General features: G+C 42.8%; 1 protein-coding gene across 5 annotated transcripts in view; it reads right to left on the bottom strand.

Moving 5' to 3' along the window:
* Window positions 1–26594, bottom strand: part of DIS3L2 (DIS3 like 3'-5' exoribonuclease 2) — a 201113-nt gene that overhangs the window by 90206 nt on the left and 84313 nt on the right. For all 5 annotated transcript variants that reach the window (XM_049802432.1, XM_049802436.1, XM_049802433.1 and 2 more), the window contains 2 exons: window positions 25282–25455; window positions 8636–8715 (listed from right to left, as the gene is read on the bottom strand). In XM_049802432.1, coding sequence (XP_049658389.1) covers window positions 8636–8715; window positions 25282–25455 — 254 coding nt within the window. The remainder of the gene's footprint in view (window positions 1–8635; window positions 8716–25281; window positions 25456–26594) is intronic.

Raw genomic sequence — 26594 nt, 5'->3', positions numbered from 1 at the left:
GGAGAACCTCTAAATGACTACTTATGACTTAGACCCAACATGAATCTTTGCTACCCGCAGTCTATCCCAAGCACTTGGCAGATGGATCTTCAATCCTTCACTAAGACAAGATGTCAAGCAGGACACCGAGGCAATGACTGTGCTGCTGTGAACTCAGATTCCCAGCTCAGAAAGCATTCTTTGCTGGGAGGGAGAAGTTACCAAGGCAGACCGCACTTAGCTCTCTCAAACAGTCTCTTAACAGTGAGGTTTCCAGCCATTGTGATGAAGGTAGAAGGACAATTTTTGGTATTCACGTCATGAATTGTTTTTATCGCTATTCCAAGACTCATTCAAGAGACTAACTCTATCAGGAAATCAGCAGTCTTTGAATTTAAAGAGATGGGAAGTGGCACCCAGCAGCTTTCAAGATGAATTACGATCATTTTGGGTGTAGGACATCATCCTCTTCCTGAAATGAAGGTTTAGAGTGGGGAGGGACCAGCCTCTCTCTACTGCTAGGTCATTCCCTTTTGTGATATCTCTACTGTACACAGTAATCCAAGGCTGAGCAAGTGTTCCCAGGCATTCAAAGACACCGTGGGATTTAGTGCTAGGCCAAACACATACAGGGTACTTCCACTGAACAGCCTTGACATTTCAACCTTTTTGAGAACACAAGGCAACCACTGAGATTTCACTTTTAGCCATCCAACTTTTTGTTTATTTTTGGAAAGATTTCCAAAATATTTCGATCTGCACCTGGTTTTACTCCTTCTGTGTAACTAGCATAATAGTCAACAATCAAGAAATACTGTAGTGAATTGCACTGTAAGAAGATGTTTCTCCTGTTCAGCTGGTTTCTGAAACCCCTGCATTGCAATAAATTAAAAGTTAGAACAATAGTGCAGTGATTCTGAGGGACCCTGCCATTTTAAAAAGTTCATAATAAAGAATATATACAGCAGTAACTTCTTTGCTGCCTGCATGCAACAGAACATATGACTGAAGTTAACCATGTGGAAATTTATTCCTAGCTATTTGTACCCTTTTAAAGTTTATCTTCCGCACATATATTCTGATTCTTATCTGTTAAATTTACTAAAAAATCTTGTTTTCTCTAGCTCTATTTGGTCATCACCTATCATTTGCTGTTCTTCTCTAAAGACTCTCCTAGTCCCTGAGGTCCTTTTTAGTGAACAGAAATCCTAGGCAAAGTGCTTTTAGATCTGTTTGTACAGATTTTTTTCGGGATCCTCTTCCCATTACCCAGCTCCTTAAAGGCATTTGGAGTTTTTCTTCAATATACAAGCAGACACCATTGGTTTTAAGTCTGTATCCACAAATATTAGTGAGATCCCCTGGGACACAAAATCCCGCACCTCTAAATCTTTGGGGAATTGTCCCAGGTCCTGAACTTATGAACTGAAATGATCTGGAAGGCGACTTCGCCCAGAGCATCTCTCCTCCCTGCAGGAAAGTAAACTCACTTTTATGAGTAATTCTACTGGTATTTGCACATCTGTTTGCCTGTTCTACAGCCACGGTCTTCATTAGGTTAGTGCTTCATAGACAATCTACCTTTTATTTTGTTCTAATCCTATGCCTTTTCCCCCTACGGCTTGCTTTGTGTACTGTCAAAAAAAAAAGCTTTTGGGATAAGGATGGAATCTTTATAAAATACCTATACTTGATACAAGAATCCAGTGCTATAAATATGAATTCCCAGTAACAAATCCTGCCCACTTTTGCTTAACCAAGCCTTTAACTAATCTTCTCACAAGTAGCTCTCAAATATACACAAAAAATATTTTAACAAATTATGTTCCAGTAATCAATGCTCCAACCAAATCCAAACTTTCTTAATCTCTACCCCAATGCCTTATCACCCAGTTTAATGCACTTATCTAGGAATTAGGCTCAGTCTGTTTCCCTTTCAACCACCATCAGTTTGGAGCAAGGTGTCCTATTTCCACTCAAGCTGAGGGGAGCCCTAAATTGTCAAGTTGTCTCATGGATTTCAAGAGAGATGTTCAGTGGAGGAAAGGTGATGCAATCCAGCCCTCTGATTCCATTCAACCCTACACTTGGAAATTGGAAGTGATGCGTGTTTCCGCACACAATCCCATGTTACTTTAAAAGAAGAGGCAAAATACACTGTACATGCTGCAGTTGCCCAGCGTTACATGGGAGCACACTGTGGGACACAGCAGGGATCTGGATTTGGCACAGACTTGAGTGTATTTTGCCTATTTCAAAGAGTCTGCAACCACAAGCCCTCAATAGAAAAGATATGCACCTGTTTCTAATCACTGCAATATGTCTTTTTTCACTTTCCTAGTGACACAACAAAACCCACCAGACTAATCAGCAGGTAACAGGAGAGCCGAGCTAATTATGTCTAATAACAAAGAACAAACTGACCAAATGTTATGTACAATCCCACTCCTTGTAGGTCTTCTTTATTTTTCCCATATTTGACTCCTGCAATAAATTTAAGTAAATTGCAGTTTACGGTCCTTTTACATTTGACTTATATATCAGTGTGGAGTTTCTGTCATCTTGTCTCTGAGTCTGGTGTCTGTTCATCTTAAACATCTTACAAAGAAGGAAGCGTAGAAATTTCATAATGTAACTTTTGATTCAACACTAGTCCATTCTTCCGTGTTCATCTTAAGTAAGTCAGCCCATCATAACTCCAATTACAAACTCTTCCTATACTCTATGCTGCAGGAACCAAGTGGATTAGGTGAAAGGTCCTGTACCACGTGTTGCTAGAGCGAATTTCACCCTACAGTCCTTAAGTGACCAGAGGGAAAAAGCTGAATAGAAGAGGGAATATTTATGTCTTAAAAAGCAAAATACAAGTGCATGCATCTTTGCAAAATTAAAACAACCCAAGTGTTTGCAACCTATATCAGGAAAGAACAAGGATGGAAGGAGAGGAAGACCGGGCGGTCACCTGAGATGGGAGAGAACATCTTGGGGCTACCTGGGCTCTTACAGGTGTTTTTCAAGCACAAGATACTGGAGCTCATGCACTAGGGGATGTCCACTAAGGTATCCACAAGGTCTAAGAAAAGCAGCTCTGGTGTCTGTAGGCCTGCAGTAGACAAGGGATAATTTTACCAACATTTGGCAAAACACTGGTTGGTTTTACCAAAATGTGTTAAATAGGCTCCTTGAACAGAGATGTAAATCCTCACTCTCTGCAGATCTGTTTCTGAAAACTGCAGCCCACAATGGATTGTCTGGTGTCTGCTAAAGGTCATGCTGTTTCCAGATTTGGGTCACTAAAAGAAGGTATCTTCTTTGCCTATACCCCATTTTCATGACACTCATAGAGACACAGTGTGTTTGAGGTTTTTATCCCATTCCCCTTAGGTAAATTTGATTTAAATTCACCAACATGTTGAATGGATTTAAAGTGAAGGGAATAACCAGGGAACAGCACACTGCAGAAGTCTTATTTGCTTAGGTCATCAGGTAAAGACTGGAAAGATTCAATGAATGTATCTATATAGGACCTTGCTCCAAAATGCAGACAACTAATGTCACTAAGGACATAAAAAACGGGGCAAACAGCCTGTAGAATATATTTCTATTCTGCAGTACAACAATTCCTCCTAGAATAAGATTTAAATTACTTAAACTTGAATTATTTTGTGAAAGATTGTAGGGTTACAGGAATGAAAGAACAACAGTGAGAAACATGTTAGTCATTAATATGCACACAAAAAGATGTACAGAAGCTCTATCAGTATGGCCCAAAGTACTGCTTTGAAATCAGCATCAAAAGACCTGCACATGGGTAAGACAACCCCTCAGAAATGCATGCTAATAATTTCTGCTGCATCCTTTCCCATCATGGCTTCACATTTCACTAGATGGAATTGTCTGCCTTTAAATTTGTCAAATTTCATTTCTGTTCCTACCAGTAAGCAGCCTTCAAACACAACTGCATCAGCTGTGTACATTACCAGAAATATAAACACCACTTGCAGATAATTCCCAGAAGAAGTTTGGCAAGTGTGGGAGACTTGTCTGGTGCCACTGGGACACGCAGGTCACCTAGTGTGCTCTTACATGATGCGATCAGAATAAATCTTCGAACATCTGCACCCTGGGTGAAAACATTCAGGCTTGAAAGCGGTGTGGTTGTTTTCTGAGAAAGTCTGCGACACCCGTACGAACTGAGAACAGCTCTGTTGTATGCTCCTGGCTGCAGTAATTTGCTAGAAGATGTGCAGAAAGGATCACAAAAATGCATCGACTGAAATGAACTTGCTTAAAACCTCAAGCTACCCTGAAACGGCTCTACAAAGGCTGTAGAAACTAGGTGCAGTCCAGATCCATCCTTCACTCTAAGATTATGCTGAGTCATCTAAATGGAGTACACTTTGTTCATATTCCTGAAGCTGTTACATAAATAACCCTATTTTCATTCTTTATTGGAGCTGATCTCTTTTAAAATATACACTCACAAATGTGAACAGCAAGCTTACCTCCCTACTGCTATCATTAAACAATAACGAGGAGCACGACCGTTAATCAAAAGCAGACTCCAATATAAAATCCTCTCAAAACCAGACTGGGCCACTTAAGACATATATCCCTGAAAAGTTTCCAACTGCTGCAATATCCTACTGCGAGCTCCATTAAAAATACAGCTATTCCCATAACCATCCTGTGCTTCCTTTGCTAGTGACACCCTGCTACTGGGTAGTTCTTCATGATAGATTTGTGGACTACTTCTGCATAAAATTCCTTTCCATCTTTTACTGAGGACATAGCCTGGGCGAGTCCTCCATCCAGCAAATGGAACTGATAAGGGTTACACTGACAAGTTTTAAAACTAAGCAAAGGTGCAAAAACAGTCCCTTATCTCTCTACTTGTTGCCCAAGATCCTTCAAGGCAAAGAAACTGTCACAGTCTTGAATAAATTAGCAACCAATGCTTGAGGACAAAGACAATTTCATTCTTCCAAATCTTCTGAAATGCACTGATCTAGCTGTTTGATAGAAGAAGTGCAGGCAATGAGTGTTTTCTTTTTTCTTGAAGTTATTACGGGTGCTATACACCAACAGAGAGACATTTTCTGAATTGGGTTCTGCATTCTCTGTTGATTTTTGGAGATCTCCTGACATCATGAGGATGCCAGATATGTGGTTTGTTCATGCTGGGGATTTTTGGAGTTGTTTTTTTTTTTAAAGTGTTTTACATATGGGCAAAAAAGATGGAAAAAATAATAATTTCTTGTAACCACATTTACATTTGGAATAAAAGCTGTGTTAACTCTTAACACAACTTTGTCCTCATGAGAGATGCAGCCTTGCCAGCCCTGGATAAGCTCTTAACCTCTAAAACAACTCTTTGTCATAATAATTGCAGCTAGCATAGCAACTTTTAAAGCCAAAAATCCTCAGGGTACCTCCAAAACATATCAAGAGGCTCTATTAAGCACAAGATTGAGGTTCCCATAGGGGCTCTCCTTAACACGGAAGAGTTGGGAACAGCCGTAGCTTTGCAAGCAAGCGAAAACAAAGAAGCGAACCCAAAGGACTCGCAGCACTGGTTTTGGACTTTTGTAAATTCCTGAAAAATTTTAAGTCAAAGTACAGATATCTTAAAAAATTTCACACATGCTGATGGATTTATACCTCTGCTTGCGCCAGCCGCATTTCACGGGCCTGTAATAGTAACTGACATAGTGCTATAGTAGTCAGTAGATCACAGGCTGAAAATCACTGAGTAAGGCTATCAGCACACGGTGGGCCAAAAAAGTAACGAACCCACAGAGATTCAATTTGCATGCAACTGCATGGCTTTTCCATGGGTGACTTGCCTTCGCCTAGGGCTGAGGCAGTGCTGTGATGGAGTGTGGGCACCACTCTCACAGCGGATCGGAGGCTGAAAGGAGAGGCAGAGCACATGATGCCCGGGATGGGCACAGATAGGGTTGCTCCTAAAGACGGCTCCAGCTCACAGCATCTTCTCACTGAGACGAGTCCAGGGTAGAACGAGCCCACTGAAGGATGCACGGCTCCAGCCAAAAGGCAGAGATCTGGCACACAAAGGGCTGCTGTGAGCAGGCTCCCACTTAATGGTTCATGCAAAATGACGCGTGGGGGTGAACAAAGGCCTTCGGGCTGGGACAGCCACCAGTGGGTGCATTCACTCATCTGCCTCTTGGATTTTCTCCTCTGAGGCTCATCTGGAGGAAATAGGAGTGTACACAATGATCCTTAGAAGGACGTGAAACTTTCAAAAGCACTAAATCCACACTGGATTTCCCATTCTATACATCTTGGATACAAGCCAAGCAAATCTTTACTTTTACTCTCAGGAAGACAGCCATGCCTGTCCCATACTCTTTCCTGCTTTCTTCATGTCTCTTCTAAAACACACTGATGAAGTTTATTTTGGGGATCTGAAAGAGGAGGAATGTTCCTGCACTTTACACTTTTGCCTTATTTGAAAAACTGAGCTTTGTAAGTCTGATCCATTTACCTTTCTTTCCCAACTACCTGGTTTTCCGGGGAAAAGGAATTGTTATCTTTAACTGCAGAATCATCCTCTGTCCACTCTGGTTAAGTGCCTCAGATATGACCTTTGGAATAACTGGGCATCCTGGGAGAGAGAATTGTGCCTGCTCCTGTGTTTTATAGAGGTAAAGACAATCCCTGAAAGCATTAGCTTTGACATGATCCTTCCACATATTCCTTAGCCTTCACAGAAGATCAGGGAAGGGCAGGGAAAACCTTCATCTGGAGGCTCCAGGAAGCCAGCACAGGCCTGACACAGCCCCTGGGAGAAGAATGAGTCAGAAATAATCAGGCCAAGAGGGCTTCAGGGTTTGCTTTGTCCCCCACATGCAGGCAGCTCCCTCTGCCTCATGCCTGTACAGAGAAGAGCAAAAAGCAACAAAGCAGGGAAGACTGGCAAAGCACATGAAGTCCACTCAGAAGGCAACTTTTTAAAAAATTTCTTTTTTTTTTTTTTCCCTCAGGTGGATTGCATGAGAAGGACTTGTTCCAAAGAGGCTTGATCAGGGTATGGTGCAGCGCTGCAGCCACCCACCTCTGCATCACAAGGGGATTTTTAACAATCATGCTACAGAGCTCCCATAATCAAGTAACATCATAATAACACCTAGAACCCTCTTGGCTGGACCTTACAAGTAGAGGATCCCTTCTGCACTGGTACATCTCCTTCCTTATAGATTGGAGCAAGAGTCCTTACACAGCATTTTCTGCAGTTGGGATTGGAGAAACAAGGCAGACTTCAAAGTGCAGCCACATCCCTGATCAGCAGATATATCAACAAGTCCCAGGTATGAGTGACAGCCCTGCAATGGCTTTGCAGACTTTCTGGGAAAGAAGAATTCTTGTTCAAACAGATATTTCCCTTGAACACTTTCTCCAAATGGAGATGTATGCACCACAAACCAGGGCAGTGAATGGTTTCCTGCAGCATCTAAAACCCACATGTATGTGAGCAGTAAAGCCTCAGAAGCCAGAGTTTCAACACCTTAGATCTGAGGGTCTGTGGGATCACAACACTGTCATATATCTACAGTAATTCAGATGACAAAGTGGAAAGAGGGAGAATAGAATTCAGCTTAGGATTTCTCAAGATGACTGTTTAAATTTTCTGTGAAATAGAACAGCAATTTTTTCTTAAACTTGCCCCCAAACTGCTATCGTACAGTATAATTAATTTTATTGGCCTCAAATTTTCTTTCATCTCTGATTTTTCTATCAGTTTTATAGCCCTGTAATACTATTCTGTACCTGGGTCTAAATGACATGACAATTCATTGGCCACATTGCACAGAATGGAATTAACCCAAAAAAAGGGAATGATGTCTTTGATATCGTCATATTGCGATGATTAACAAGAGCAAGAAGAACTAAACACACACAAAAAATCACTTCATCTTCTTTATTAGTGGTGGATAGGCTAATCAAATCATGCAATATTTCTAACCAAGCCTGTTACTGGATCTCATCAAACTAAATGAGCAGAACTTGGATGGCAAAGTAAGCTTACAAGAGGGAAGTTCCTTAAGTCAGAATCATCAAGATTTGGCTTCTGGAGCTTTACTTTCTGTTCTCCTGGCTTTCAGCACAGTAAAAGTACAAATAAGGCAGAACAGAAAGCTTAAAAGGCAGAGAAAAGAATAACACAACTTATAAGGCACACTCTGTTCATCTGACAATTCCCAGCATCCCATAAACACCAAAAAGCAATTCAGCCAGTGACCTTCAAAAAACTGGATTCCTTTATCCAGGGACTGTGTACTCAAGGTCAAAGTTTCACTAAACTTCAGTCTGCAAGTGCAGCATATTAGCTATTCAGCTGTAACTCCTGTAATGACAGGAGACAGCTGAGACCTGCTCAAATCAAATTACAGCTCTGATTATGCAAAACACTATGGTTCTGCATTTCCTGACACCAAGACTACTTCAGAGTGCAGCTTGAAGATATCTGCTCTAAGATTTCTGAAAACAGGCAATTAAAACAACAAGAAAAAAACTAGTTTATTACTCTACTCATATTTGGTAAAGAATACTTCATGACAAATTATATATACAAATGTGTCAACAGACATACATAAACACTGAGAAGTATTTTGTAAAATATATCTCATACCGTCAGGGAGTTGTTTACAGGACAAAGCATCATCAAGATCTTTGGCAGTTGATGGGTCGATGGTGAAAACGCATTCTTTCCTATCCAAGGAGAGAAGAAGAAAAGGAAAATTTATCTTCCAGTTATGAAGAAGGTATCAAAACACAGAGACCATCAGAGACATCCAGACAACAACCATGTTTTCAGAAGACTCTGTTGAAACGTCTTCCAAACTAATCTGAAAGTCTAAATGTAATCTAAACAAAAAAAAGGGGGTTTAGTCAAGTGAATCTCCTTGGGTTTTCTTCCATTTTTCTTTTTGGTCCAATGCTTGCTCTTAACAGCTTTCCTCTCATTACTGATTTTCCTCCACAGAAACTAAACAATTTAGCCCATCAAGTTCACTCCAAATAAACGAGCAGGAAGAAGGCTTGATGCCTTGCAGCTAGAGTAAAAATAGATTGTTCCTAATTGCAAAGCTAAATGGAACACAAATAACCCCCATCCCCATGCATAAGAGTAGATATCGTAGCATCTGAAACTCCACAAGCACAGCTAGCACGGATCAGAGGCAATAAAACATTTACAAACTAAGCTGAATGATAACAAAATTGAGTGAGAGTTTTCATCTCAGTAAAGACACCTAAGAGGTGCAATACTTTATAACATCTACATTGCCTTATTATGCACCAAAAGGAAAAGCAGGTTCAGTAGGAAACACTATGAAAGTTATAGAAAGAAAGAGCTCCAAATCAGCTAATTAGACCTAGCAAATCAACTTGATGCTTAGGAAAAGCTGAAGGCCCTTTCACATACGCTGTACTTGGTGGTACCTGGAGTATGCAGCCCTGCCCTGGAAGGTTTACGTACGTATGTCCCATAGCAGTGGGCGGCAGGAACACTGGGAACATGGACCACAGATATGGTCTAGGGCCACAAAGATGAGACAAAATAGAGCATCTGACTCAGGAATCATCATGTTTAATAGAGCAGAGCCTGGCACCAGCAAGACCCAAAACCTGAAGCACTCAACAAATAAAACTTCCTAAACTCCTGCTTCAGGGCCTCCCTTCATCCTGGGCTGCCCTACAGCAACTTCTTGCCCAGGCCCCTGGACTACAGTAGGGTTCACCCAAGCAATGTGTGGAATGTGGGACTGGAGCTGAAGAGCAGTGAAGACAGTAAAGGAATGATTTGCTGGTTTATTTTGCTTTTATCTTAACCTTTAGAAGAAGTTCGACCCCCTCCCTAGTTAAAAGATCCCCAAGCACAATGGTATAGGCTGAGGCTGCCAAGGAAGAGATCAGACCGCTTCTTTTCTCTTTGCCACAGAAAAACTCATATCATGATGGCAACTCCCTTCTAGAGATCTGTAATGAAAACACCTATTACTTTTCTTACAGCATAACCACTGGTATACTCCTGGGGTAGCAAAGGTGGGAGGGGAAAAATTACAGTGAACTTTTAAAGGAGCAAATGTCATGTGGAATTAGCAAGTTCTACTTAGTCTTTTTGCATGGGTGCTCACGCAGTGAGAGCAATGTCTCTATCTTCGCAGGCCTACCACTTCAGTACTTAAATGCTCTGGGTGGTATCTGTTGGTGTCAGACAGCTGGCAGCATGTGTTTATATAATTCCACCAGGCGCACTAAATAGAGATTTTCAAAGACATAAAAATCAGTAAAGCACTTTGCTGCCTTCCGAGACTTTGAAAATCTTTTAGAATATGCTAGCTTTCAGATTGGATAGCAAAGCTCCCTTAATCCCCAGATGCACATTAGTTTCTGATCCTTTGCATGCATCTAAACAAATTAAGAGACTGTGACATTGAAAGATATAAAATCTTTTCAACTACACCGGGACTTTGATCTGTTGCTGCCTAGCTATCCAGTACCGGGAATCAACCAATTTTTAAAGGCTTGCAAACAACCCAACTTCCATAAACATATATTCCTTAAAATTCCACCTAAGGATGGAATTTCAGGATACCTCCACTCCAAGGTACTACACAACTTTCTTTAGGGAGCTGTGCATATGCAGATACAGAGACAACTATACTGCAAGCAGTATGGGGGCATGCAGGTGTGCCAACCTGCATGTATTGATACACCAGGTCCTACTAACTGTCCTGGTTTTAGCTGGGATGGAGTTAATTTTCCTTCTAGTAGCTGGTATAGTGTTATGTTTTGGATTCAGTATGAGAAGAATGTTGATAACACACTGATGTTTTCAGTTGTTGCTAAGTAGTGTTTATACTAAGTCAAGGATTCTTCAGCTTCTCATGCCCAGCCAGCAAGAAGTCTGGAGGGGCACAAGAAGTTGGGAGGGGACACAGCCAGGGCAGCTGACCCAAACTGGCCAAAGGGATATTCCATACCGTGTGACGTCATGCCCAGTATATAAACTGGGGGGAGTTGGCCTGGGGGGGCAGATGGCTGCTCAGGCACTAACTGGGCATCAGTCAGCAAGTGGTGAGCAATTGCATTGTGCATCACTTATTTTGTATATTCCAATTCTTTTATCATTATTATTATTGCCATTTTATTGTTGTTATTATTATCATTATTATTTTCTTCCTTTCCGTCCTATTAAACTGTTCTTATCTCAACCCATACATTTTACTTTTTTTTTTTTTTTTTTTCCCCCAGATTCTCTCCCCCATCCCACTGGGTGGGGGGGAAGTGAGCGAGCGGAGCAGCTGTGTGGTGCTTAGTTGCTGGCTGGGGTTAAAGCACGACACTAATGCACAGGGTATAAAGGTAACAGCATCCTGGCACTGTGACTTCCCCTGCCACATACAGTAAACCTTCCTTTAAGTTACTTCACTTAAAAGACCAAATGGCACAGAATGGACACCAATGGCTTGCTTTATCTGACAAGCGAGCAAGAAAAAGGTTTAAGAGCTTCTTCATAGAGAATGTGGGCTCCTGTTTCAGGGGAACAGATAGCTTATCCCAGATGTTCCGGGCCTGCAACTACAAGCATCTGCCACCCATTGCGAATTGTAGCTCCAGGCAGTTTAAAAATTAGCAGATTGGTTTCAACGAAGTGCATATTTGCAGTCTGCCCTGGAAAGAAGCGAGCATAAATACACGAGTGCCAAATTCTGAACACATTTATACAATGGTAGCAACTGAGGGGCTGCTTTGTTGAGATGTGTATTTGGCCAGTCAAATCTGCTACAGAGGTCAGCGGTGGCCCCAGTTCAGAGAGCCCAAACCTGCGGGGCCGGCGGGGCAGCCCCAGCCTCCCTGGGCAGCGCTTTGTGCACAGCCTGCTGCCCTTCGGGACGCGCTGGCCGGGCTCCGAGCAGCCTCTTAGCATGCAAACTGCAGGCACAGACACAGCTCGCTGTCTGAGATACTTAAACTCACAGATGCAAAGCTGAAGAGGGGTCCAGACAAATACTGATTTAGCACTTCTCACCAGCATTTCTATGTGCAGCACAGCTGGGATATGTTTTACCACCAGGCTCAGATCTGCTTCTCCTTTAAAACTACTCAAGGGACTTGGACTTGTAACTTGTCACAGGCAGTTTATTCTGGGCACAGACTGCAAGGTGAGGTAAAAAAGTCACTGAGCAAGTAACACGAGGAATGATACTCCCTGGCATAAGGACTCTCCAGAAGTGTTGCAGAGCCGATGGCCAGGTAGTCAATGGGACAAGAGAAGCCGATCTGCAAGGAGAGCTCAAAGTTCCTAGCAGTGAGATAATCCTGGCACACAGCAGTACACCTCGCTGAAGTTTTCTAAGTGAATTCTGCTCACCAGTAACTGCATTATTAAGTGTGACGAATTATATTTCTGGTTTTCAGTTTTTAGTACTGGAGAAGTTTCAGATGGCTATAGGAACTGGGGCTGGCATGTGGGAAAGGAAACAATCCACCGAGTGATGGGACCACAGTGCTGAGCCCAAGGGCAGCACCCTGCACACGTGCTCCTCCAGGGCAAGGTCTCTGAGGAAGGCATGTTCTCAGCTATCTCCTTCTGCTTTTCCTCCAGCCCTACCGGTATCACCTTTTATCTCCAGCACGCTGCAGAGAGCCGCCTCTCGTCCTGGAGAGAACAGGGGCAAGGCAACAAAAAGTAAGGGGAGGAAAGGCTGGGTGTGGGCAGTGCAGCCTGCCCACTGCTCTGCAAGCTGTCCCCTCCCTTGGCACCCACGCCAGCCACTCCTGCACAAACCCCCAGGGAGGACCCTGGAGGCAGCTGACAAAAACCATCTGGGAGAAGAAATAACATTGCTCCCAGCTATGCGGCAAGTCCACCCTGTGAAGGGGAAGGAGCCATTCAAGTTCCTCCCCTGACCATACTGTCTGGCTGTAGAATACCCCAAAGGCTGTGGCACAAGGGATCTCGGAGAGATCAGACCCCATTTCTGACCATAGCCAATCACAAAACCAACTTGCAGTGGGTTGTATGACTAAACCTCAAGGCAACAGTACTTTTTATGCACCTGCTAACAAAGACGTTGCTTAAGCACAAGCAAATAGCCCAGCTACACGCATGCACATTTGCATTGACCACAGATAAATACAAATCGGCAGCTGCCTCCAGCTTCTGGAGGCCTGCCAAGGAGACCTTTTGGGTTAAGGACCTTGATCATCCCCCTCCTCCCCTTCTTTAAAAGTCCCAAAGGAGTCATCTCTCACTGTCATTACACCTAATAAAAATCTGTTTTATTCATTTCAAATTGTCAAAACATACTTTATAAAAGTAATGAGATGTTCCAAGTCCACTCATTCCAACATACACACAAGTTAGTTAAAGGAAACCAGTTTAGGAGATAGAGACACACACAGAGTTAAGAGATTTTCTCGTCTTCATGCTCGAAAGTACTAGAGATAAACATGTCCCTTTAAGAAACCCCCAAGCACTGATCGAAAATTTCAGTGTGGAAACTTCCACTTTTTACAGGAGCCTCTTTGTCCAAAACATATGTTTAATGCGGGTTTGCAGAGGTGGACTTGCTCTGGCATGGAGTTTCTGTTGATGGAAGAATAAAACCTTTTCTCCTTCCTCCTCGTGGCCAGAGGTTTCATGCACTGGAGTGAGGCAATGCCTGCAAGAGTTTTGGAGGATCAGGGAAACGGCTCACACTTAGCGTGGTGGACCTGCAAGCAAGAGTCAGGAAAGTACATGCCACACAGACTGTCCAGACCCTGCCAGCCCCAGGCAGTGCCCGGAGTACTGACCCAGCCACCCCGAGCCCTGAGGCAGTGACAAGAGCACTACTAAAGCCAAAGCTCGCACACTGGCTCTGTCTGCCATCTTGCAAATCAACCACCTGGGAAAAAAAATTGCAGAATAGAGCACTTAGTTTATTACACAGTAACGACAACGTCAACGTATACAGGCTGGTATATCAATCCTAATTTAAGGAAAGCTAATTAAGTGCAGTTTCTCTTTGCACAGCTTAAGGAAGACTAATTAAAGCGGACAAGCATATCTGAAGAGCAGTTAGTCTTTTTACCTTTAACAGGACCTAAAATAAATGGCTAGTGCCGTGGTAGAGGTAAGATAAGTAGTCTGTTGGTGAGCTGGAATTACCGTCATGGTAATTAAAATGTTCACAGATCACAGGACTGCAACAGCAGTTTGTTTTTCTTTGTGCAAATACATACATCTATGCAAAGGTATTCGCAAGAATCAGCAGAGAAAATACTGTACAGTTGGTGTTGCAAGGTTTGGTACAATATATCAATTTTTGCCAGCTAAACTGTTCAGAATTCAACATATCCGTTAGTTTAGCCATAAGATATAAACACCTACGACACAAGATGATTACAAGTCCCAGTGGTCAGGGCTGTCGCGGTTTAACCCCATCTTCACTCAAGTGGAAGGCTACTTGGATCAAGACGAAGCACTGCATTTGTAAGCCATGGGCTCAGGCTGTATTAGAGGCAAGGTTTCTGACATGGCCGGTTGTTGGGCAAAGTTTGGGTGTTACCCGTGTGATTTATTGTAAAAGCAGTTTGGTGCTGCTAATGGAGAAAAGCACCAGTTTGTACACAGTAGATAGAGCAGCGCCCTGCAGCCATGCAAGATGCTCCTAACACAACTGGATGGCCTTCCCAGCCAGCAGCATGTGGATGAGTCAACTCACCCGTGGAGACACAGAGCCCAGATTTTCACCACTCTAACAAATGCCAACAACCATGAAAGAACAGTTCAGAGAACTGCAAGTACCCACTAGAGCATCCCAAAACCCTCAACGAAGCAAGATGTTGTCCTTACCAGCTGAAGTGACCATTCGCAGGAGGCAGTGTCCTAAAGAAGCAAGTATGAACCAGCTATTCAGGAATCAAGGAAAGCAGAGGATGGAGGAAGGACATCTCGGGCACTGTGAGTACAAATCAGCTGGGCAGCCTAACTGTGTCCATGCTTCTGTGTGCTGCAGATCACCACCCCTCCTAGCCCTGGCTGCCATCACCAGCTCAAGCCACTCAGACTGAAGCTCCAATTTTGCCATTTGCCTAAACTTGGACTGCTAAGGGCGGAGGTCATGGGCAGAATTTAGACTGTGAGGTCTCACGAGAGAGAAGGAGAGAGCTGGGTGCCTCTGTAAGCAAACCAGAGCACCTAAGGAAGGGGCTGAGCAGGGAACCACCAAAGGTCTCCCAAAAGGAAGCCCAGACACAGGGGAATAGAATAGAATAGAATAGAATGAATATTTCAGTTGGAAGGGACCAATAACGATCATCTAGTCCAACTGCCTGACCAATTCAGGGCTGACCAAGTTAAAGCATGTTATTAAGGGCATTGTCCAAATGTCCAAAGGACCTGTCCGAATTAAACACTGACAGGCTTGGGGCATTGACCACCTCTCTAGGAAGCCTGTTCCAGTGTTTGACCACCCTTCTTGGTGAAGAAACGCTTCCTAATGTCCAGTCTAAACTTCCCCTGGTGCAGCTTTGAACCATTCCCATGCGTCCTGTCAATGGATACCAGGGAGAAGAGATCAGCACATCCCTCTCCACTTCTTCTCAGGAAGCTGATAGAATTAAGGTGCCGGAACTTAATTACCTTATTTATCTCCCCATCCCGACTCTCTCCCAAGGGCAACTTTCAGACCGAAGCAGTCTCCTGCAATGTTTATTGGTCATTCATGAAAAACAACACATCCAAAACAACTACAAAAGAGAACAAAGAACACACCAGAAGCCACAGCACCCACTAGCCTGGAAAAGGTGGCCAAAACCTGCTGCCTGTGAATTCCCAGCACACAAACACTGTATGACTGAAGATTCAAGCAGCTCAGTGGCTACCCACACGCTGAGCATCCTGCCCTGCCCCAGGTTCGATGCTCACAGCACACAGTCCCTCCAGTCATCCAACGGCTCCTGAAGCACCAAGCTAAATCTTTTGCAGAAGTGTTAGCCTATTTCTAAAGACCAGACTGCTGCAGCTGGAGGTGAGACAGTAATGACCATCATTTTGTTTATTAAAGTTTAGGCAGTGCAAGCCTTCTTTAAACTTGAGTATGCCAGTGCTAAGACATTTACAGTACAAGTGACTGCATGTCTAGACACTTGCAATGCATTTACATTCTTCTAAGGACTCCTTAGATTGTCCTGTTCTCTCCACTTTGTGAGTACACACAATAGCCTGGTGGGAGTGAAAGCTCAGCCTCCTGGTTTACCCTTATTAACTCCAGCTCAAAGCTGGCATTTTAAAATTAAGCACAGCAAAGGCACTTTTAGAATCTTTAAGCTCTTCAGGTCATTTCTAAGACCCTGCTGAGCTCCATCTTGCAAAAGTTAAACAGACATCATTTCTCAGAGCTGGAAACAGTTGTTTTAATTTGGGAACAGGCATCCTAGAGCTGTCAACTTACTCCAGTGCACACTACTAACATTTTTTCACATAACAGTCCAATTGTTATGGCAACGGCAAAAATCAATCTCGTTCTTCAATCACAAGTAAACCCAGCTCGACCACGGTGTCTGCACAGGTTTGTTATAAAGTGCCAATAAGCATGGGACCAATTCCACTGATGTTCATCACTCAAATGGGAATGAAGTACTCTTTCTCAGAGAGAAATTTCAGAGAACAATCAGTGCTTGAACATTTTAGAGATTTCAACATCCCACTCCTAAAGACATCTATTACATGTAGTATCTACCACATTTGTCACACTTGATGCTGGCAGATTTTAGTTAAAACCCCAGGGTGGCTCCTTCCAAGACAGATTCTTAAAAGGAATATATTAAAAAATATGCATGCATTAGAAGTACCCTGACAAATCTCTGAAGGCACTCTGAATGCCCTGTAACACCGACAAAGATACTTGACACATCACAAAACTCTTTTTGCATGGTGCATAAATTTCAAAATGAAATTAAATTATAAAATAATTGGAAGCAAAAACTGCCCCATCCAAACACTAATTATTATAAGCCCCACAAAAATCCAGCACAGCATAAAATGTACTGAAAGCCCAACTTTCTACATCAAGTCAGTACTGTTCTTTTTAATTTCTCTGTGTTTATGTTTTAGCTAATGTCCTGTTCTGGTTCAGAAAACAGACCTTGGTCTAAGAGAGCAGCTGAAAATGAATCCTGATGTATTACGCATCTACAACAATAAACATTTACATTTTGACCAAGGACTGCTCACTGGATTGCCGAACCAGAATCAATTATTCCTTCTATATATTTACTGCCTCCGAGTAAGGAGGAAAACGGAAAAAAGAGCACTGCAGTCTTGTAACGTACCTAAATGGCTTGAAAAGCCAACATATATATAAATGAGATCAGAGTCTCTGAGAGACCAAGTACCAGCAGTATTTCCTACAAGTCATGCTGTAATTGTGCCACAAATATAATGAGGTCTCTGCACCACCACTATCCCACGCAAGAAGGTGGAGTGTAATTGAAAATGCACTTGCATTATATAAACTACTTTAATCATAGATGCACAGAGCTAGAAATGGAAGAGACATTAGGTCATCCAACCCCCATAGGTCAGAGCCGGACTACTCATGACAATACATTTGCAAGGACTTTCTCCAGTATAGTATTAAGCATCTTTAGTGATGGAGTTTCCAATACTTTCTTTAGAAGTCTAAGCTACAGTCTATTTTAGGTTGGAGAGGAAAGGTTTCCTCTTTGTTTTAACTTACTTGTCCTCATAACACCCTTTTCTATCCTCCCACCACCTTAAACGATTCTCATTTTTTCATTTTGGTCCACATATTTTAACTATCAACTACTATTTCTTTCACAAACTTCTAGTTCCAGTGTTGGCAAATACACATTGAACCTTAATTGAAGGTTAATCCTTCCTTGTAAATCAGTGCCTCACCTCCCAGAATATTTTTGTTAGTCTTTCCCAGACCACCCCACTTCTAATCCATGCTGTGATACCACCAGTACAATTCTGCCTCATATACCTGCATGTGTGCCACCTATACTATGATTTTTTTTTTCTGAGAATAACCTGGGGACAAGCATCCAATCACCCAAAAACTTCAGGGAAGATGGACAGGTCAAACATTCTTCAGACGACTCCATCGGAACGGAGCTACGGGGAAAATGTTGTTCCTTGTAATGGCCAGCCCGTCCTAGTGATCAGTGATCAGCCCTGAAATACAACAGTGGGGACATACTGCCTCATCTACTGAAGAAGTTCTGGGTTTCTTCATCTACAGCATCAGAGACAGATACCTGGTTTGACACCAGGACTTGGTCCTTCATCTCCTATCTACCCCCATGTTATCTGACCTGTAGCAAAAGAAGGCCACCAGCAAAGCACTGTGATACCAAGGAAAGTGGCAGTATTTGGGACACTTGAACTAGGCCACTTAACATATATAAACATAAGAGGACAGGGCACTTTCTTCTGCTTATCAAAAGCCCACCTTGTGAGCCAGTGGAATCCAGTAAGAAATGGACACTAAGATTTTATCCTCATCTTCCTCTGCTATTATCTCCATTTCTCTCCATAAAATAGGCAGCCAGGCAGGAATGAGACTATGTATAACAACCTAGTTGAAAAAGTTATTACTGTTTTCCACAACTAAACAGATTCTTAACTAAGCAAGCTTAGTTTTGATGGCCTACAAGATCAGAACACAATAATCCTGTCCAACTACACACCACTGATTCCACTTGAAGCTGCACTTCCAATGACCACACGTGCCTTCCTGTAAGGAAAAACACCAGTGAAGTTGCCAGTGTGTCTATGTACACCAGCCACTGGTAACAACAGCATCTCAGAGCAAAGACCATGCATCACTTTGTACAAAAAAGAGTCACCACAATTGCTGTAGGTATAGTGTAGTAGAAAATGTTATGAAAACAAGAGAGAAGGACCCAAAGAAGCCAAACAGAAGCAAGGAGCTGAATCACATCACTCTGACAGCAGCACTGTATTTATTCAGAATTTTACTTACTCAGCTAACGGGTGAGGATGGAGCTAACGTGAGCTCTCCTCACCAATCCAAGAAGGGTACCGTACCCCAGACTGCTTGGACACCAGAAGTACCCAGAGCAGGCACAGCCATCATCACCATCTTCTGGAATCAATCCTGTTAGAAGGGACTAGATCTGATATCCTTAGACACCACTGAGTAATCCTTTGTATGCCTCGTATCTCCCTATGGAGAACATTAAATTAGTCACAGAACGGCTCAGTGAGAGGGCAGAGATCATAATCTGGCCCTGTTTGTGTCTCCACTCCACGCCAAGATAACAGTCAGGTCTGTAGCAAAGTTGCTTATACATTTGCTAAACAAGTCATTTCTCAGTTTCCATCAGAAACCAGAGCATTTTTACATATCCTATTATAGCTGAGTAAGTCTTGCTTTACTTAACACTAGCTTTTTGTAGTGGAAAATCTCCAGGAAACAAGCTGTTTAATGATGTTTTATCTGACTTGTACTCATTTCTAATGAAAGTCATCCACCTGCCTTGAAAAAACATCTGTTTCAGAGGCTGACTGCTCTCCTCCAACACCCCTTGCACAGCTCAAGGCTGCCATTTTTCCCATCACCTCTAATTTTATCAGCCAATAATCTCCTCGGGCATCTACAGCAAAGATCATGCTGCCAAACCTTTACTATAAGCACTGCTAATCCCTGTTACCAGCTGTAATACTCCTGAAGAAAGAAATAAATAGTGGGCAGGACTGTAGTGCAGGTACTGTCCTGCTGCCAGTGCTTTCCAGTTACAAACAGTGCTACAGACCTTCCCTCCACAGTGGACAGAGACACAGCAGAGCACCTCTACTCTCCCTCCCTTATCAACCAAAGGAAGGATGCTACATTTCTGAATGGGCAGCCAAGATTGCAATTTAGCCTTCAATAACTTGGATAGCTTTAGGTCAGTTGCAATTGAGGTCACATGCTGAAATACCAAGATTCAAATTTTAACTGAAAGCCATGTTGCATTAGAGCTCTTTGCCTGCAAGAGCAAAGTTCATTAACTCTGCCCTGCCAGGGAAGCAAGTGAGCATTAATTGCCTCCTGCCAATGCAGTGGATCCTTGCTGTCCCCCAGTTTGATGCCATCCAGGCCTTTTAGCCTCGTGGGAGGAATGGACAGTTATGCTGCCATTCAGAGGGACGTCAGCAGAGAAACAGGCTGATGGGAATCTCATGAAGCTCAAAGGGAAAAGCAAAGTCCTACACATGGGGAGGAATAACCCTGTGCACCACTACAGGCTGGGGACCAACCAGCTGGAAAGCAACTTGGCAGAAAAGGACCTAGGGACCTGATGGCCAAGTTGAACATTCACAAACAACATGCCATCGTAGCAAATGTGGCCAACTGCCTCCTGGGCTGTGTTAGGAAGAGTGTTGCCAGCAGGTCAAAAGATGCAGTCCTTCAATCCTTCCCCTCTACTTGGCACTGGTGAGACCACAGCTGGAGTGCTGTGTCCAGTTCTGGGCTCCCCAGTACCAGGAAGACTTCAACATACTGGTGCAAGTTTGCTGAAGGGCCTCGATGATGACTAAGGAATTGGAGCATCTGACCTACAAGGAGAGGCTGAGAGAGCTGGGACTGTTCAGCTTCATGAAGCGAAAGCTCAGGCAGGGAATCTTATCAATGTGAAAATATACCTGATGGCAGGGAGTGAAGAAGACAGAGCAGATTCTTCTCAGTGGTATCCAGCAACAGGACAAGAGGCAATGGGCACAAAATACAGGAGAATCCATTTAAAGGTAAAAAACACCCATGTTTTTACCGTAAGGATGATTGAACCCTAGGCCACATTCCTCAGAGAGGTTGTGGAATCTCCATCTTTGGAGATATCCAAACCCCAAATGGACAGAGCCCTGAGCAGCCTGCTCTAGTTGACCCTGCTTTGAGCAAGGAGGTTGGAGTAGATGATCTCCAGAGGTGCCTTCCAACCTCGTCCATTTGGTGATTCTTAGGAGTTCAGAGCTGCTCAGTTGAAGTCAGTCAGTTTCTGCTCCCTCAGACCACATCCATCTTGTAGATATTCAGAGTTTCTTGCCACAGCACCCTTTCTCTGCTCAGTATTTTTAGCTCATTGTTTTGTGTTTTGCCAGCTGAGAAACTGCAGTTTGTAATTTTACCTTCAGCTTCATATTTCTTCTTAAAAGTGAATACAATGTCCTGTTTATAATAATAAAATCACTAGTTGGCAGGATGACATCAAATGGAAAAAGAGAAAGCAACTGGAAAATTTAGAGCAAGCAATTTTGAGTGCCAAGTTTCACATTTGTAATAGTCCAGCGGAGGTCAACAGGCTCACTTATTATTAGGCAAATGGTAAAGAAATAGATATCCTCAAGTTCTTCCATGTTAGACTATATAAACCATCTCCACTTGAACAGGCTCTAGCACTTTCCAAAAGAGTGATGTTATACATTTTCCACAGTAACACCAACAATGGAAGACAAGCAAAAGGCAGAACTGCTTTGCAAAGAATGGCCTTTTTTCTCTCTCCAATATTTAGGTTTTTGTTTCCCACTATGATTGGACTTTCCTGGCTTTAGTTCCTTGTCCCAGTTAAGCATTAAAGGAAACAAAAAGATATGAATGAAATTAGAAACATTTGGAACAAGTCTTAGAAATAGCTTTGGGGTTTCTTAGATTCCTGGCTACACCTCTTCAAACGGCCTCCTCCTCCAGTCGCAATCTCCTGCGCCCACCTCTGAATTTGCATTTCCTCCTTTGCCCTGACCCTTCTTCTGTTCAGGGGCTATCTTTTGTCCCACACCATTGAAACACTAAGTGCAAAGCAAAGCAAACAAGGAAATGAAAATTACATGTTGAAACACTGGAAAAGACCGGAAAATGGTTGAAACTTTGCACCCATCAAAATTTGTCTCTATGACACTAATCCTCCAATGTTTCTCTAAAAGGAGAAACCAAACACTTCTCAAACTTTTAATGAAAAAATACCAATTCCAGTCAACCTGAATAATAAAATGAGAACTCTGGTCCTATCTGTATCATCACATTTAAAGTTTCTGGAAGGGAAGTTTCCTCAACCACACTATTCTGATACTTGATGAAAACTTCATGCTCCCTAAAAAATACACCTGCAGTATGCAATGCCAACACCTAATACTTGCCTAGTATTTTTCATTAGAAGTTTTTGGTGCTCTTTACAAAGAAGGAAGCTGGAAGTGCCCATGAAATACTTGCCTAATTTTACAAATAAATAAACCCATGCAGGTAAAAAGCAGATCTCCATAGCAAAACTGTGCACTAGTGGCAGAGAGTTAAATCAGCTAAAAGATTTCAAAGCCATCCACGAGGTTTGGATCTTTTCTGCCTTAAGTAATATTAAAATATTATGTAAACCTTTCTTTGTGTGCCATTACTGGAGAAATGAGAAAAAAAAGAAAAAAAAGATCTTTTGGAAGCAATTCTGCACAGGCTATGTAGGTGAGATCACAGTTGCTATCCAAACAGACTATGCATGGCAAGAACAGGCTTCCTGTAAAACTGAAAGATTTGCAGGAAGATCAAGGAACATATTTACAAGATGGCATGGACAAAATATCCTTCCCTTCTCTTGCCCAGCCTCAGCAGCTTGGTGAAACACATTGTCTCACTTTCATCTAAAACCACACTCACAAATGCCTCCGGTGCAGAACTTCTACCTCCGTGCTCTACACACTGACTCACAAACAGACCTGACCACATCTGGGACACTGGTTAGCAGAACACAGAAGTTACCTTTTGAGGAGGAAAGGGTCGTTTCCCATGATGAAAAGAAACAAGGAAAACTTATCTCAGGGAACACCCAAAAACCCAAGACTTTGCTCAGGTCTCGGTTCCAAATCCCAAAAGCTTAATACGTGACACTAGAAAATTTACAGCACTGTGTTACAGAACTGGGGAGGATTTACTAGAGATGAAAGTATTTTAAGCCAAACTCTTAATATGTGTTTACTCTAGTCAGGTGAGCAATGTGTAAACAGAATTAGGTTGAACTATTTAGAAGTGTTAACATGGCTTCAGGAGAGAAGACGAGTCTTTATTTCACTGTTATTTATCTTATATTGTACTCTCAGAGTACGGTACAATAACCTGGGGAGCCTGACAGATCAACATGCACAAAGTACAGCAAAGATAGGCACTCACAGAGGCAGGTGCCGTTGAACACGGTGTGAGCTCCCCTGGAAAACAAGGCACAACTCCCGTGTGCACCCAGACCAGATTCCCAGGTTCGGCTGCCTTCTTCTGGATGCCAGCCTGGGCCAGTGTGTACCACCTATTTGTACGACACTGCACACCACAACACACTTATTGCTGGCAATATGAAAGCTAATATTTTATACCAAGTTAAAGCCGAGCTACCTTGGGACTTGTCAAGAACAGTCTCTCAAGGTCTGATGGGTGTAACTAGAAGAGATGGTGGCCAGGTCTCCAACTGCAGGACTCCACTCAGCTACATTTACTAATAAAACTCATCTTCTTCTGGGTAGACAAACCTCTCACTGTGAGGAAATGAAAAAGACAACTCATCTGTATTTTACTTCCATAACTAGAAGTCTCATGTTATCTCCATATGTGTTTAAACCACAGACTAGCTAGTCAGTGGTGTGGCAGTTGACATTAAAAGGATTAGTAAATTAAGCTCAAGTAATTGTCTTAAAAACTTTGACTGTTAAATGTTTATATTTGAGAGGATCAAAAGGAAATCTACTTTGTAGTGTGCACTGTGGTTGGGAAGGGGCAGAGAGGGATTTAAATGGCTTAACTGAAAAACTGTTATCACCTTGATAAGTCCCAGTGTAACAATTCAGCAACAAAAGCAAGAAATGCACTTGGAATTTGTTTCCAAAACCGATTGTCTGACTGGAGACAAGTCAAGCTCTTTATTTGCTTGAAAGAACTTGGTCAGAAGAAACAGAGAATGCTACTGAAATGTAGTCAAGAATATAAAAATGAGCACCTTCCAGTGACTTCTGAACTGCAGCATTAAGTATCTTTTTTTTTTTTTTAAAGCTACTTGAAGCCTACAGTCTGGATCTGGTATCTCAGTGTTACCAGTAGTCAATCAGGAATGTGATTCTCCCCTGAATTATTCCATTGTATGGCAATGAAAATCCAGTAAAGCTGAAGCAAGTAAGGAGGTTGCAGGCTACAGTGCAGAATTACATCTAAAGTAACATCTGGAGTCTGGGTACAGATACAAATGCCTGCGGTTTATCATCTTATCTGCTCAAATTGCTAATGTCCATGCCAATAACACAGATAAACTAAAAGGGAGAGGAGCTTGTTACATATATGCAGGTGCTTGTACCAGTGCAGTGTCTTGAGGAATCAGGCTCATGGGTCTGTTTCACCTCAGCAATATGCAAGAAAGTAATGAATCTGCCAACTGAGACAGGATGCTCTAGCATAAGCAAGGGTGGGAGTCAAACATACCATATCATCTTAATAATGCATTTATTGTTTTTCTTTCTTGCACCTTTCTTTATTGCAAAGTGAGGTTCTAAACAAATTACTTTTCTTTTGTCTTTAAATCTTTTCTAGTGAAGACATCTCTGAAATCTGACACTTTGAAGCGTAGCAAATCCACTAGTTTTGGGTAGTCCAGCAATGTCAAGACTGTCTACCACCCAACAGACCATGGAGTTCCTGAAAGCTGGTGGGAGCATCACTAAGTTGCAGGGATGGCAATGTGAGGTAGGCGGACAGCAGAGAGTTGCCAGGCTGCAGGGAGGGACTGCATTTGCCAGCTGCTAACCTGATCAAGAGCCGTTATAAACTTCACATGACACTGGTTCTTCAAAACAGAGAAAAATGTTGAGACTAGACAGAAAAACACAGGACAGTCTCTACCTGTGCTTAAGTTTCAAACTAACAATGTCCAAGATCATTTGATCTGCCAGGCATTCAGAAAATCTCTGCTATAAAACTACCACTAAAATATGTAATACATTCCAGACAAAAACGTAAAGCTTTCAGATTAGGTGCCAAATACCAAATTTTCAGTTTTGAATAGTTCTTTTGAGAAAAAGCCTCTTTGCCCCACAAAATACTTCTCCAAATAACTGATCTTCTGGGATTGTAGGTACTTTCAAAAGCAGTTTCTTTCCATGCTAGCACAGGTACTGTGTAATATGGCACACGTAATAAAGTCAGTGCCTTTTCAAAGTGTGATGAAAGCAAACCAAAATAGCACAACCCTGCACCAACCCAAGAAGGAGTGTCAGACCACGCTTTTTGTCATTACCTTAAATCTCTTCTTTTGGCCAGCTCTCCCGGTGAGATAACCCAGGGCAGGCTCTGGGGAAGACATTCCAGGGCTTTGGGGGAAAAATCAGAGAAATCCACACCGTACTCTGTCAGGATCCCTTCCGTTTCGGGCTCAATCTCCCCGGCCTGCCCAAGACTTTTGGCCAACTGCCTGCAGAAAGAAAGAAAAGGATGCAGTTTTTAAGTGTATAATTACTACTGTCATGTTGGTACTGTCCCCGCAGAGATGCTGCTGAGCCCTCAAACTCTTTCACCCATTCACTTCTCCCTGAGTTTTGGCAGAGGACTTTGCAGGAATTCAGATCATACCATGACTTATGTCTGCTGGAGATGCAAAACACTAGCCAGACAGTACCCTGGGCTGTTTCATGCATCTCATTTTAAGGAGACACTTTATATTATTACATTTTTGCGGAGGTAAGAAAGTGTCAAATTTTAGAAGAAAATACATCCAACAGGGATAAGAAAAGCACAGCCCCACACACAGGCAGCTCTAGCTTTACACATGGCTGGTTCCCTCGAGATCCTCCTTCCTCTCTTCATCACTGAAAAAGGTGACTCACCCCTACTACCAGAAATGGAGAACAGATTCCCACCAGATCCCAGGCAGCTCTGCAAAAGACAGCTCCCAAGGAGCTCAGCACACTGCTCTCCATCCCAAAGGATACACATCTCTGCCTGGGCAAACTGATGACCTATGAAGACAGAGGTGTGAAGAACCCTTACTGCCTTCCTTTCAGGAGTCACACACACCCACATGCCCACAGATTGTCTTTCCAACCATTTTCTAGGCTCTTTCCAGAACCTAAACATTCCCAGTAGTTTGTCCCTCCTCTCCTAGCTAAGCAGAAGCCTCTGAACCAGGAGCTAACTGGAGAGGAGCCAACGATCTAGAAGCAAGTCATAGACAGGGGAAACTGTCCCCCACATACTGATAGTCTTTGATGAAGTATTCTGCACATGTGTGGATGAGGCTGTTGCTCTATTATGCTTAGAGAAAGTTTCCATCTGCTCCAGTGCAAACCCCAGTACGTATTTGTCCGAGAGCTCTGGTGTCAAACAAGCGTTCCGCTCTGGACACAACGTGCAAACCAGGACTCCAAAGGAGTGGGACATTTGTTCCCTCCCCAGCTGGTTACAAATATCACATGAGAACCTATGTCCCATGGTGAGTCCCCTTGTCCCCTTTCTCACCCCCAGATTGTTCTACAGTACACAGAGGTAAATTATTTTTTATTTTTTAATGTACTGCCATTAGGGTGAATGGCACATTACAGCCAGTAGAGATAA

Source organism: Accipiter gentilis, chromosome 6 (assembly GCF_929443795.1).
Source record: "Accipiter gentilis chromosome 6, bAccGen1.1, whole genome shotgun sequence".
In the NCBI taxonomy this organism is placed as follows: Eukaryota; Metazoa; Chordata; class Aves; order Accipitriformes; family Accipitridae; genus Astur; species Astur gentilis.
This window is presented reverse-complemented; position numbering and strand designations above follow the sequence as displayed.